The sequence below is a fragment of the Myotis myotis genome, unplaced genomic scaffold (assembly GCF_014108235.1).
Source record: "Myotis myotis isolate mMyoMyo1 unplaced genomic scaffold, mMyoMyo1.p scaffold_m19_p_18, whole genome shotgun sequence".
In the NCBI taxonomy this organism is placed as follows: Eukaryota; Metazoa; Chordata; class Mammalia; order Chiroptera; family Vespertilionidae; genus Myotis; species Myotis myotis.
Genome location: NW_023416322.1, coordinates 10,426,625 through 10,440,423, shown reverse-complemented (window position 1 = coordinate 10,440,423; position 13,799 = coordinate 10,426,625). Strand labels below are relative to the sequence as shown.

The 13,799-nt window shown below is 42.2% G+C and overlaps 1 protein-coding gene across 1 annotated transcript in view; it reads right to left on the bottom strand.

The window, feature by feature from the left end:
• The window catches only part of CR1 (complement C3b/C4b receptor 1 (Knops blood group)), a 147,322-nt gene that overhangs the window by 122,253 nt on the left and 11,270 nt on the right, over positions 1–13,799 (bottom strand). The window contains exons 5-9 of the mRNA XM_036343832.1: positions 6,615–7,007; positions 5,574–5,750; positions 5,385–5,487; positions 3,495–3,580; positions 1,164–1,382 (exon numbers count right to left, since the gene is read on the bottom strand). Coding sequence (XP_036199725.1) covers positions 1,164–1,382; positions 3,495–3,580; positions 5,385–5,487; positions 5,574–5,750; positions 6,615–7,007 — 978 coding nt within the window. The remainder of the gene's footprint in view (positions 1–1,163; positions 1,383–3,494; positions 3,581–5,384; positions 5,488–5,573; positions 5,751–6,614; positions 7,008–13,799) is intronic.

Below are 13,799 nucleotides of genomic sequence, written 5' to 3'. Positions count from 1 at the left end.
TTCTCAATTTAAAAATGTGGCTTATTTGAAACGTTGTTATAGGAAATTTATTCATCTATATTACCTGTTTAGTTTTATCTCAGAGCTTAAATATTAGCTCTACTGGCTTCTAGTTCAAAGAGTGCCCATCGGGACTGAAATTTATCACTAAGGCCAACTCACACACGAAGGTAGCCTGGTAGGTCTCCAGTCTAAAAATCTAGCTGATAAGACTAGAGTTGCCATCTTAGATAGGTTTCTAATGAAAAAAAAAATCATAAAACTTAAGAGAAGATTGTCTGTCGCTATCGATTCAGTAAATATGGACCAGGTCTCTACCCTGGTAAACAAGCTTATAAGTGCCTCCCAAATTGAAGCTATGGTGAGGGAAGAGGAGAGTAGGGTCAAAATGACTTCTGAGTGACTAGCACATGGCCCTTTTCCTTTTAGAATTGTTCTTTTCTCTCAGAGTTCCCAGTGGTCAGTACATAATGTCCCTTCTACAATTTATTTTTTCCTTCCCGAATTCACTCCCTCAAGGTTGATGTCTTGGTGGGGGAGGTGGGGGAGGGTTGGGTGTCTTAGGAAAACTTATCCAGAAATTAACACTCTATTTTTTGCATTTTCCTTTGCGTTTTCTTTGCACCAAAGTGAGAAGGTTTCAACAACTAAAATAACTGGGGGCAAAGGAGCAAATAAGCCTTATTTTAATGTAGAGCTTAGCCCAAATTGGCTACAGCAATCTATGTAGTTTGCCTACAATACAGCTCCATTTTCACAGAGAATGCACATGGGTCTTGGGCCAAATGGGTAATAAAAAGTGATTTTGCCTGGCCTTATTCTCTACTGACCTGTGCTCCCCTCCAAAAACTATAGATGGCATAACTTATGCTAGTTAAGGTCCATAGGTATTTGCTTTCAATTTTTATGCTTTGAAAACATTTTTCTTCCAATGCTAGCTATAATTAGAACTACCGCCCACCATCTTCTCTTTTCACCAACTCTCTAGCAACAAACGTCATCAGACTCCTATGTGTTAACATATCGTAAAATCATTTATAACCGCTTTTGCATTTAATTGTGTCAAGTGCACAAATTAGCACGATGCTGTAATTGGAAGATTTTGGAAGATCTGTTTTAGATATTTCTGGAGCCATCTGGGATGGGGCATAGTATGCACTGACCCGGATGTCCACAGCGAGGGGCAGGGCCGCTCCAGATCCCGTTCCCTCGACTGTCATTTGTGCAGCGGATGGTGCTCTCCCCAATGAGACTGAAGTTCATCCCTCTGTCTGGTTGGGGATCACATGTGTAAGTTACTTCTTTTCCAAAAGAAAAGATTTCCAGAGGTTTTCCTGTGTGTCTTCCATTATGAATATCTGGAGGATTTGGACATAAGATTTCTGGAAAGAACGCAAGAGCTGTTAGTTTCATTGAGGAGCTTCCACTGGAGGTATTCTACAGGCATAGGATGCTGTGGTTGGTGCTGCCTAGAAAACACCCATGACTGTATCTTTGCTGTAGGCCTTTGATGAGATGGGCTAAATGAAATAAGATCTCAATCTCATTTTTCATGGAAGAAGTACAGAAGAAGTCTGCTTATCTTGAATCTTCCTGCTAGTTAAGTCTTCTGGATAAAGCAAACTTAACACCCTAGAATTAAGTACCAAATCTTTTAAAGAAGAATAATAACCCTTTAGAGGATAATTCACTCAACAACTTAATAAATATTACTTGAGCACATACTCTGTGTCAGTCACTCATTGGAGCCCTGGAATATGCTGATAAAGAGCTCAGATAAAGTCACTGGCCTCCAAGGAAGAAATTTTCAAGAAATGTTTTTACAAAGTACTCCACGTGTGCTAATCACCGTAAAGATGTGAAGCTTTTCCTTGATAACTTATCGGTACTGGCCATCGATCTTGATTATGACTGTGCTGCCACAATGAATTGAAGCCTCCGCGGTCACTGTAAAAATTCTAAGCAACTCGGATTGCTTTGTTTTTAAAATGTATGGATCTGTCTATGATAGAATTTTCTTCTGTACTTTCTGTCAGGCTTCCACTTGTTACCTCTTTCTAGGATCTGCTTGTCCGTATAAAACAGACCCCTCCTCACTTCTAGTTGGCGTTTCTAACTAGGCTTGGTGTTTTGAGGAAGCTACTTCAATAGTAAAAGTCATGAAAATAAGATGTCCAATCAATAACTGAGCTCTCATGCACGCCAGTAGGACAGCCACTTACCATTCTCATCAAGAAACATTGGATAGTAGATAACAGTATGTAAGCTAGTTTCTCATAAGTTTTACTATAAAAAGCACATTTTGATGTCTGAGTAGATTTCTCGTAACATAAACATTGTAGTAAAATGTGATTTTATATATATATATTAAAATCTTTAATATGTATATTAAAATCATACATATATATATATATATGGTCAAGAGATGAAGCAAAATCTTGTCTTTATTGAGCAAAATATAATTGGATAGAACAGGAGAACTTGGTATTGACCCTACACATAGGAGAGTCTTTTTATTTTTAAATCCTCACCTGAGGAAATGTTTTCATTGATTTGAGAGAGAGAGAAAGAGAGAGAAAGATTAAAAGAGAGAGCGAGAAAGAGAGAAACATCAATGTGTGAGAGAAACATCAATTGATTGCCTCCTATACACACCCTGACCGGAGTGGAACCTGAAACCTAGATATATGACTTGACTGGGAATCCAACCTGCAACGTTTTGGTGTACAGGACAAAGCTCCAACCAACTGAGCCACCCAGCTGTGGCAGGAGACTCATGTTTTAATCAGCTCATTACTTCTGAATCTTTCAACATAATTTATTTAAGTATGTGTTTGGAGAGTTTAAGGCGTCTTAAACTGCTTACCCCATGTTATGCTGCTCCCAACTTTCCCCTCATTCTTTCACTGCTCTGATCTGTCACTTCCATAACATTTATTTGTTTATTGTTTTTCCTGACCATCTCCTCACTGGGGTCTAAATAACACGGGGACAGGGCATTCACTTATCTTGTTCACTGCTATAATCCCGTGCTTAGGAAAATACCAAGCACATAGTATGTCCTCAATAAATAGTTGTTCGAATGAATGCGTGTTTCATATTTACATATTAGCCAGTAGATAGAAAAAATGTAGAGTGGTTACAGCCTGATATTAGAAAAAGAAAAGAAAAGAAAGAATTAGGAAAGGAAGGAAAGAAGAAAGGAAGAAAACTGTCAAAGCTTCACGTTATTTAATCTCTCCTGATCTAGAGGCCAACTGCTGCAGGACGAAGAATTCAAAATAACAGAGACAGACAAAACGGTTCCCAAAACACATGATGTACAATAACGTGCATCACAACAAATTGATCACAAATAAATACTATTTAAAAAAGCAATTATCTCTCAATAATTCAGATTAGAAAATAGAAGAACCCTATTGGGGTTGCCATAAGTCAAAATTCTAAATAGGTTAAGGGAGGAATTGTCCTAAAGTGTTATTCCTTGTACTCACGTTCACACACAGGGACACTGCTATTCCAGAGGCTCTCCATTCCAACCAAGACACAATGGCTGGCAGAGCTGCCTTGTAGATGGAATCTAAAGAAGAAAATGGTAGTGCACAGGTGAGCTGCTTCAGTTTGCAAAACTCTGAGGTCCGGCTGAAAACCTTAGCATCCGAAACCAACAGGTGGCAAAAGTTTGGAGGCCATATTGATCTAGACCAGTGTTCTCAACCTGTGGATCATGACCCCGTTGGGGGTCGATCGACCCTTTCACAGGGGTCGCCCAAGACCATCGGAAAACACACAATATATGTAAATATATTACATATTGTTTTTGTGATTAATCACTATGCTTTAATTATGTTCAATTTGTAACAATGAAAATACATCCTGCATATCAGATATTTACATTATGATTCATACCAGTAGCAAAATTACAGTTATGAAGTAGCAACGAAAATAATTTCATGGTTGGGTTTCACCACAACATGAGGAACTGTATTAAAGGGTCACGGCACTAGGAAGGTTGAGAACCACTGCTCTAGACAAATCACAGCCTCCAGTTAGGGAGGACAGTTAGTTGGTCACATAACACATAGTTCCAGGCTGAATTGAAGAAGGCAGTCAGAGCATAGCAGCCATCTCCTTGATCCTGGACCCAGGTTCTGAGAAGTGAATCTCTAGCTGATCATCTCATGATAAACCTGATAAATGTACTCCTCATATGGGAAACCTAGTCTTCTAATGCAACAGACTCCTAATTCTCCTAATTCTGATACTGGAACAGTGAGTAAAACAGTTCCCAGGTTGGATGGAAAAAGCAGAGAGTCACTGGAGAGAGCACAAAGATTGTCCTTTTGTCTCTATGGCTGTGATGGCTGTGAAGAAGGCACGTTGGGCTATTGAGTAAGTTTGAGTACTCTAGGGGAAGACAATGGAGATCAGAAATGACTTGTGTATGCGATCATCCAGAATGGTCAATGTATGTGGGACCCCGATGGCTCCTAAATCTTATTGGGTGCTGTCACTGGGTGCCTGCCAGGACTCTTTGAAACAGTCTAAGGCAGTGGTTCTCAATCTTCCTGATGCCGCGACCCTTTAATACAGTTCCTCATGTTGTGGTGACCCCCATTTCATTGTTACAAATTGAATATAATTAAAGCATAGTGATTCATCACAAAAACAATATGTAATTATATATGTGTTTTCCGATGGTCTTAGGTGACCCCTGTGAAAGGGTCAATCGACCCCCAAAGGGGTCCCGACCCACAGGTTGAGAACCGCTGGTCTAAGGTCAGGTGCTTCTTTGCTCACACTTGATCCTTCCCATGCAGAGATGAGCACACTGGGAAGAGCACCAGCCTCACATGAACAATGTCGTTACCTAAAACATTCACCAGCCACCGTGATCCCATTTGAGCCCTAAGCACATGACTGACCAGAAGATATGTGATTAGATTAAAATACCCATTATTATGCTTTTACTCTCATGACAAATTTTCCTTTTGATGGTTAAAAAATGACTTAAATCATTCTAAATCATCTTAATTCTTTTTAATAAGCTTTTTGTTACATATCAAACTTTTCTTGGGACTCTCCAAATTCTTCTTCTTTTTGTCTGCTTGGAAAGTATTATTTTTTTCAATCAATGCATCACATGTATATTCATAACCAGTCATTGTATTTGTCTGTATACCAGCCATTTCATATATGTCCCAATTTTTCCTTCATACACCTCATACAATTTTTTCCACCTGTTCCTTACTCTTACTTTTCTTACACACATCCAAGATGTAATCCCCTGAATTCACTTTTTTTAGCCACACCAAACCTTCCCTTTCTGTTAACTTCTAACTCTGATTTTAGTGCCCAGGGGGGCCTGGCAAGCTCACACTCACCCCTCATCACAAACGAAGGACACTTTTGCTCCAAGCTGGAAGTTAAGTGGAGAGAGCACACGGCCATTAGGAAGTCGGTCCCGGAAGGCAGCACATGATTTCACTACAGAAAAATAAATGAGGAGTCAGACCGCCATGTGAGGTGCAAAGACATTCATCTGCAGAAAGGGTGAGAGTGAGTGTAGGCACCTGCGCATGTGGGGGCGGCCGGGCTCCAGTCCCCCTGGGCTGTACAGCGCAGAGAGGCGGCCCCTCTGAGGTCATAGCCGGGCTCACAGCTGTAGCGCACCTCCTGCCCAGGGGAAAAGCTGTCCTTGTCGCTGGGGCTGTGCTGGCCATGCAGGATTTCCGGAGGCCGCTGACAAACTGGGGGAAGAACAGGCACAGCGTTCCTGTCAGTTACGGGGAATATTCTTTGCTAAATCTTAACTCATCCAAGGAAACTCATAGGTAGAGGGGTTCCGGTCTAACAAAGGGTCTCACACGCCTGCATTCTATTCCTGGCATGTGATTTGGACGATTTCTTTAACCTCTGAAAGACCAAGCTAACTGCACTGTCAGATGGATAAGAGAATAGCACTACAGTGGGGCCTTGACTTAAGAGTGTCCCAACTAACGAGTTTTTCAAGATACGAGCCGTCTCTCGGCCGATTTTTTGCTTTGAGTTGCGAGCTAAAATTCGGGTTATGAGCCAGCTTCAGATACCCCACCGCTAGTTGGCGCAGCGAACGTCACAGTGAACGCCACAACATCAGCCCAGCATCACGTGTCTCACTTGTTCACTTTTGATTTGACATATGAGTAATTTGAGTTACGAGCTCTGTCACGGAAAGAATTAAACTCGTAAGTCAAGGCCCCACTGTATTTCTAAGGAGGATTGTACAGAGTCGATGAGATAAAGCACAGAGAGTGCTCATTACACAGCTGACCAGAAGGGTCACATCCTTTTTCAGTCTGAGAGCTGGTGCTTTGCCCTGAGAATTTCTCAGTAGGAGCATCCCCAACGTCCCCGTCCCTGATGGATTAGGCTCTTGCTCTCCAGGATGAAGGCACACTCACTGCAGTGAGGGCACCCACACACCTTCTTCCTTTCATGCTTCATGCTTCACCCCTAGAAAATTTACTCACACTGCTCAGCACACACCTCCCTCCCAGAACAAACACTAATCCGGGGGCCCTCCCACAGCTCCTGTCACCTGCAGGCCCCCTCGAAGCCTCAGTCAGACTCACCCCTGGAGCAGCTGGGCAGCTCGGGCTCCCATCTGTTTTGGGCCTGGCAGCGCACACTGGAGGGGCCTTTCATGACAAAGCCAGGCTGACACCTAAAGCTCACGATGTCATTTAAGGAGAACAAGCTTCTGTTCTCAGACTCCCTTACTCCATTTTCAACGTGCGGAGGCGTGCACTTGTTAGGTACGATGCACTGAGGGGCAGGGCCGCTCCACAGGCCCACTTGATCTTTGCTGGTGCAATATATTGACTTCTCGCCCACGAGTTCAAACTTTTCCCTTCCTTTTCTGTCATTGCAGCGGTAGGTCACCACTATTCCGTATGGAAAAAAGTCTCCGCTGTTGTCAACAAAATATCCGTTGGCGATGGTTGGTGGTGACTTACATTGAATAACTGGGAAAAGGAAAAGCCATTTAAATGATAGTGAATTGAAATAACTACTGATAGCAATCCAATGTCACTAAACTGCTACTATTTTTACACTCATTATTTGCTTTTAATCTTTGCTAACATGTAGATTAGGTTTTCCGAAGTTGCAGTTTAGGTGGGCATAATAAAAAGTATTATTCTGCTTTTCCTACTTAGATTATTTCCTATGAACATATCCATATAGTAATACAATTCACATTTTTTTCATTACAAATAACTCTTTGATTATATTATATCATAGTTTACATAGTTTCCCCCTACTCTTTTCCAACTGCCTTCTTAATTTTTATTTTTGTTATAAATGAGACTAGTATAGCTTTTAAAAAAATAAAATCAAAATACCCTTAATAATAACAAAAATTATAAGGAGAAAAGGCTAAAGGAGTTAGTCACCACCAAACCAGTATTACATGAAATGTTGAAGGGTATTCTTAAAGAAGAAGAAGAAGAGGGAAAAGAAAAAAGATAAAACATATGAACAATAAAATGGCAACAAATACATATCTATCAACAGTTTAATCTAAAAATCAAAATAAATGAACAAACTAAAAAAGCAATCCCATTTGCCATCGCACCAAAAAATTAAGATACCTAGGAATAAACTTAACTAGGATTTAAAAGACCTGTACTCAGAAAACTACAGGACTCTGAAAAAAGAGTTAGAGGAAGACATAAATAGATGGAAGAACATACTGTGTTCATTGGTAGAATCAACATCATTAAAATGTCCATACTACCCAAAGCAATCTACACATTCAATGCACTCCCCATTAAAATACCAACGGCATATTTCACAAATCTAGAACCAACTCTCCAAAAACTCATCTGGAATAAAAAAAGACCCTGAATAGCTACAGCAATCCTGAGGAAGGAGAACAAAGTTGGAGGGATATCAATACCAGATATCAAGCTGTATTACAAAGCCACTGATCTCAAAACTGCCTGGTACTGGCACAAGAGCAGACATATAGACCAATGGAATAGAATAGAGAGCCAAGAAATCAACCCAAACCACTATGCCCAATTAATATTTGACAAAAGAGGCAAGAACATACAATGGAGTCAGGACAGTTTCTTCAATAAATAGTGTTGGGAAAATTGGACAGATACACACAAAAAGAAAATGAAACTAGACCACCAACTTACACCATACACAAAAATAAACTCAAAATAGATAAAGGACTTAAATGTAAGACAGGAAACCATAAAAATACTAGGAATCCACAGGCAGCAAAATAGCAGACATATGCCAAAGCAATTTCTTTGCCGATACCACTCCCAGGGCAATGGAAACCAAAGAGAAAATAAACAAATGGGACTACATCAAAATAAAAAGCTTTTGCACAGCAAAGGAAACCATCAACAAAACAACAAGAAAGCCCACTACATGGGAGAACATATTTGCCAATGTTATCTCTGATAAGGGTTTAATATCCAACATTTACAGGGAACTCATACAACTTAACAAAAGGAAGATAAACAACCCAATCAAAAAATGGGCAATGAACCTAAATAGATACTTTTCAAAAGAAGACATAAAAAAGATAAAGAGACATATGAAAACATGCTCAAAGTCACTAATCATCTGAGAGATGCAAATCAAAACAACAATGTGGTATCATCTCACACCTGTCAGAATGGCTATCATCAACAAATCAACAAACGACAAGTGCTGGAGAGGATGTGGAGAAAAAGGAACCCTCGTGCACTGCTGGTGGGAATGCAGACTGGTGCAGCCACTGTGGAGAATAGCATGGAGTTTCCTTACAAACTAAAAATGGAACTCCCATTTGACCCAGTGATCCCACTTCTAGGAATATATCCCAAGAAACTAGAAACACTGATCAGAAAGGAGATATACACCCCTATGTTCATAGCGGCACAATTTACCATAGCTAAGATTTTTAAACAGCCTAAGTGCCCATCAGCAGGTAAGTGGATTAAAAAACGGTGGTACATCTACACAATAGAATACTACGTTGTGGTAAAAAAGAAGGAATTCTTACCATTCACAACTGCATGGATGGAACTGGAGAGCATTATGCTAAGTGAAATAAGCCAGTCAGAGAAAGATAAATATCACATGATCTCACTCATTTGTGGAATATAATGAACAACATAAACTGATTAACAAAAACAGATCCAGAGACAGAAAAGCATCAATCAGACCGTCAAACTCAGAGGGAAGGTAGGGGAGGGCGGGGGGAAGGGGGAGAGATCAACCAAAGGACTTGTATGTGTGCATATAAGCCTAACCCAGGGGTGGGCAAACTTTTTGACTCGAGGGCCACAATGGGTTCTTAAACTGGACCGGAGGGCCGGAACAAAAGCATGGATGGAGTGTTTGTGTGAACTAATATAAATTCAAACTAAACATCATTACATAAAAGGGTATGGTCTTTTTTTTCAATAGTTTTATTCATTTCAAACGGGCCGAATCCGGCCCACGGGCCGTAGTTTGCCCATGGCTGCCCTAACCAATGGACACAGACACCAGGGGGGTGAGGGCATGAGTGGAGGGGTGGGGGGCTTTGGGGGGATAAGGACACATATGTAATACCCTAATCAATAAAGAAAAAAATTTAAAAATAAACGAACAAGAAATCTAATGAACAAAATAAACTGATGAATAAAATAGAATCAGAGGCATGAGAACATAGAACAGACTGAGGAATCTCAGAGGAAAGGGGGGTGAAGGGGTGGGAAGAGGTTAACCAAAGATCTTATATGCATATATGCATTACCTATGGACACAGACAATAGGGTGGTGAAGGGCTGAGATGGGGTGGGGCAGGAAATGGGTGAAAGGGGGCAAAGGGAGAGGAAAGGGGACATCTATAATACTCTCAATAATAAAGTTTAAAAAATCAATTAAAAAATGTGTAAGGAGAGACAACACAGATATACAGCAGTAAGAAATAGAATTTGAATATATTTCCATAGACATGAGAATATTTATGAAACTGTAGACAACCGTATGTTAAACATTTTGAAAACCTAAATGATATAAATGAAGACACAAATTACCAATAATAATTTAAGAAGACAGAGAAAGCTACAAAGGGGGATAGAGGTGGGCCAGGAGGGAGGCGGGGGAAGGGGGAGAGAGGAAAATAAAAGTTTTATTTATCTAGTGCAGTGGTTCTCAACTTTCTGGCCTTTTAAATACAGTTCCTCATGTTGTGACCTAACCATAAAATTATTTTCATTGCTACTTCATAGCTGTAATGTTGCTACTGTAAATATGAATAAAATAGAATCAAATCGTAATGTAAATATCTGATATGCAGGATGGTCTTAGGCGACCCCTGTAAAAGGGTCATTCGACTGCCAAGGGGTCGCGACCCACAGGTTGAGAACCGCTGATCTAGTGGTTTTGTACAGTGTTACCCAGGCTAATTGGAACCAGGTTTCCCAGACTGACTTTGCCTGTATGGCTCTAGGTTAGGGTTGGAGCTTGAGAAATTGGCCTGAAATTTGAGAGGCAGAAGTGAAGCAACAGCCATTCTCCTCTGAAGGTCATTCTTGGTTGGAGGGACGAGGGGACAAATGCAGAGGACCCAGGGGTCCCCGTTTGTTCTCGCTCTCCCTATGTTTGCATCCAGCTCTCTGAAAACGCTGGTCCTGCTCACCTGCACTGACTCCTCCTCACGGTCACATGCGTCCCTGTTAACTGACAGCAGCAGCAGCTGGGAAGAGCCAAGCAGACAGCTCTCTGCACGAGCCCTTCCCAGCTCCCCGCCAGCAGCGAGGCTTGCTTAGCTTCCTGAAAGCTCCCACGCCCAGGCACCTGATGAGTGTGGTGTTTCTCATCGTTTAGAGCAGTGGTTCTCAACCTTGGCTGCACATTAGAATCACCTGGGAATCTTTTTAAAATCCTGATTTCTGGGCCTCATCCTCCGGAAATTCTGTTTCTTTGTTACTAATGTTGTGGCCCCACCCCATAACAAAGAAACAGAATTTCTGGAGGACGAGGCCCAGAAATCAGGATTTAAAAAAGATTCCCAGGTGATTCTAATGTGCAGCCAAGGTTGAGAACCACTGGTTTAGAGCAGCTCCTCACACAGCTAGGTCTAATTTCATAACAAATCTCTTGTTTCGTAACACTGATAGTAGTTCTGCTTCCATATTTGGACCAATATTTACCCCAGGGTAACAGAGGAATCTGGGATTGGTTCTTTAATATGATTATATTTAAGAATTCATATTGCCCGGGTGGTGTAGCTCAGTGTTGAACATTGACCTATGAACCAGTAGGTCACGGTTCGATTCCAGATCAGGGCAGGCAGGGGTGGTGAGGGGTGATCAGGCCGGGGCACCTGCCTGGATTGCAGGCTCATCCCCAGTAGGGGGTGTACAGGAGGCAGCCGATCAATGATTCTCTCTCATCACTGATGTTTCTGTCTCTCCCTCTCCCTTCCTTTCTGAAATCAATAAAAATATATTTTAAAAAAGAATTCATGTTAATGCTGATCGTGGAAAGGGGCGCACAAATACAGTGGGGCCTTGACTTACGAGTTTAATTCGTTCCGAGACCGAGCTCGTTAAGGAGCTCGTTAACTCAAATTATGCTATCAACTCAATGCAAAAAATCGGCGGAGAGATAGGTGGTATCTCAAAAAACTCGTTAGTCGGGACACTCGTAAATCAAGGCCCCACTGTAGTTGATGGAGTGCAGGGACAGAAGATCCCCTAGTTACCACCGGTAGCCATCTCTAAGCATAGGATAGGAGCAAGGCTTTGAGTGACTAAGGGGTGGCTGTCCTAGGAGAGTCTAGGGAAGGCATAGAATGGGCTTGGTGGCTTGTTCTAGAGAACCTGAGAGAATGAAAGTGATGGGTGCAAAGCTTGAAATTCCTGCTCAAGGTCTGGCTCTGAAAGCTTCTGTATCTGCCCTAAAAGAACACCTGTGCCCTGTAACCACAGGGCCAAGGTTTCTGAAAAAACTAATCCAGCATCTAATCCTGTGGCTGATTCTCACCACGTCTCAGGGTCTGTATGCTAAAGTCGGAGCACTGCTTGGAAGAGGATTCTGACACCTGAAGTGGACAGATTCTAATGAAGCTGAGTGCCTGGAACCTGGGAATTCTGCTGGGTAGTCCTTTGCTAGGAGACGTAGCTCCTCCTCCCCTGTCTGAGGAGGCAGGTCTCCTCTTGCCTGAAGGAACTCTAATGGCCCCTCCTGACATAGCTGCCCTGATACGGCTGCCAGAGGAAGTATTGGTAGTCCCGTTAAATTTGAATTTCAGAAAAAAGTAAACATTTCTAAGTATAATTATATCTTAGAATTGCATGGCATATATATTTTTTTAATTTTTTAAAAAATATCTTTTTATTTATTTCAGAGAGGTAGGGAGGAGAGAGAGAGAGACATCAACGATGAGAGAGAATCATTGATGGGCTGCCTCCTGCACACCCCCCACTGGGGATTGAGCCCACAACCCAGGCATGTGCCCTGCTAGGGAATCGAACCCTGACCTCCTGGTTCATAGATCGACGCTCAACCACTGAGCCACGCTGGCCGGGCTGCATGACATATATTTAAAGTGCAAAAATACTTGTTGCTTATCTGAAATTCAAATTTAACTGGGTATAATATTTTACTCACTAAATCTGGCAACGGAAATGGTAACAATTTATGTTCTTGCTCAGGACCTACCCCTACCACCTCACATGGTTTCTAGTGCTCTCACCAGATTCAATTCCTGGCAGGAATGGGGGTGGAGTGCACGGGATGGGGTGGGGGGGCGGTGGCGGGGAGAGATAAAAATTGTAACTCATGAGAGATGCAAATGCACCGAAAGAAGTGAGGTTCTGACTTCAGTGTGATAGTTTGAGTGTGGAGCGTGCCCAGTGAAGGTGAAAGACCAGAGCTTTACTAACATACCTCAGAGGCAGACATCTATTCACATAGGAGAGGGGCATGAAAACGATATAAATGAACTAAAGACAAACAAAGTGAAGCCGGGGGCCTGCTCCGTGCTGCCTGACACGGAGATGCAAGCAGACCATGAGAAACCCCCAGAACCAAGGACACTCCTGCAAAGACTGATGACTAGCTACTCAGTCGCATCTTATCACTTACCTACTAGTATACCATAAAAGGGAAACAGACCACAAAATATACCTTATAAAGGTGAACATTCAGCCCGACTTTTCCCCCCTCTTTTTCCCCATCCCAGGAATTTTCCATAGAAACTACAAACAGGTATAGGCTCAACGTGCAGAGATGGCCGGGGCCTCTCTCCCTTCTCTCCTGAGGGGCGTCCACCCCTCTGTCTGTGGAGTGGCTTTTCCTGTGTGTCCTGTCTGCTCAATAAAACCCACTTCTCTGCTTTAACCTCTTCTGTCTGGGTCAGGTTTTGAATTCCTTCCTGCATGAAGCCAAGAACCCACCTGGCATCACCATGGCCCGGGGCTCTGAGAATACTGGAGGCCATTCATTTTGTAAGACCCATGAGTAGGCTCCTTAACTAAGTCCATCGGTGGGGGGTTGGAGGATGAGTGAAAGAGGGATCTTTCATCCAAGGCTTTGAGAAATAAATTCATGTAGGAGTTCCAGCATCTTTGAAGAACTCTGTGATGTAGGCCCTCTCTGTAGGCCAGGAATGACAGTGGGAATAGTTGCTATTGAACCAGGTTCCCTGAAATCAAGGGGGATGACAGGACCTCAGAATGGCAGAGGCCGAGTGGCAGCCCTTAACTGCCAGAGGCAATTGAAACAAATCAGAATGATTTATCTGCAGAGACCTTTGT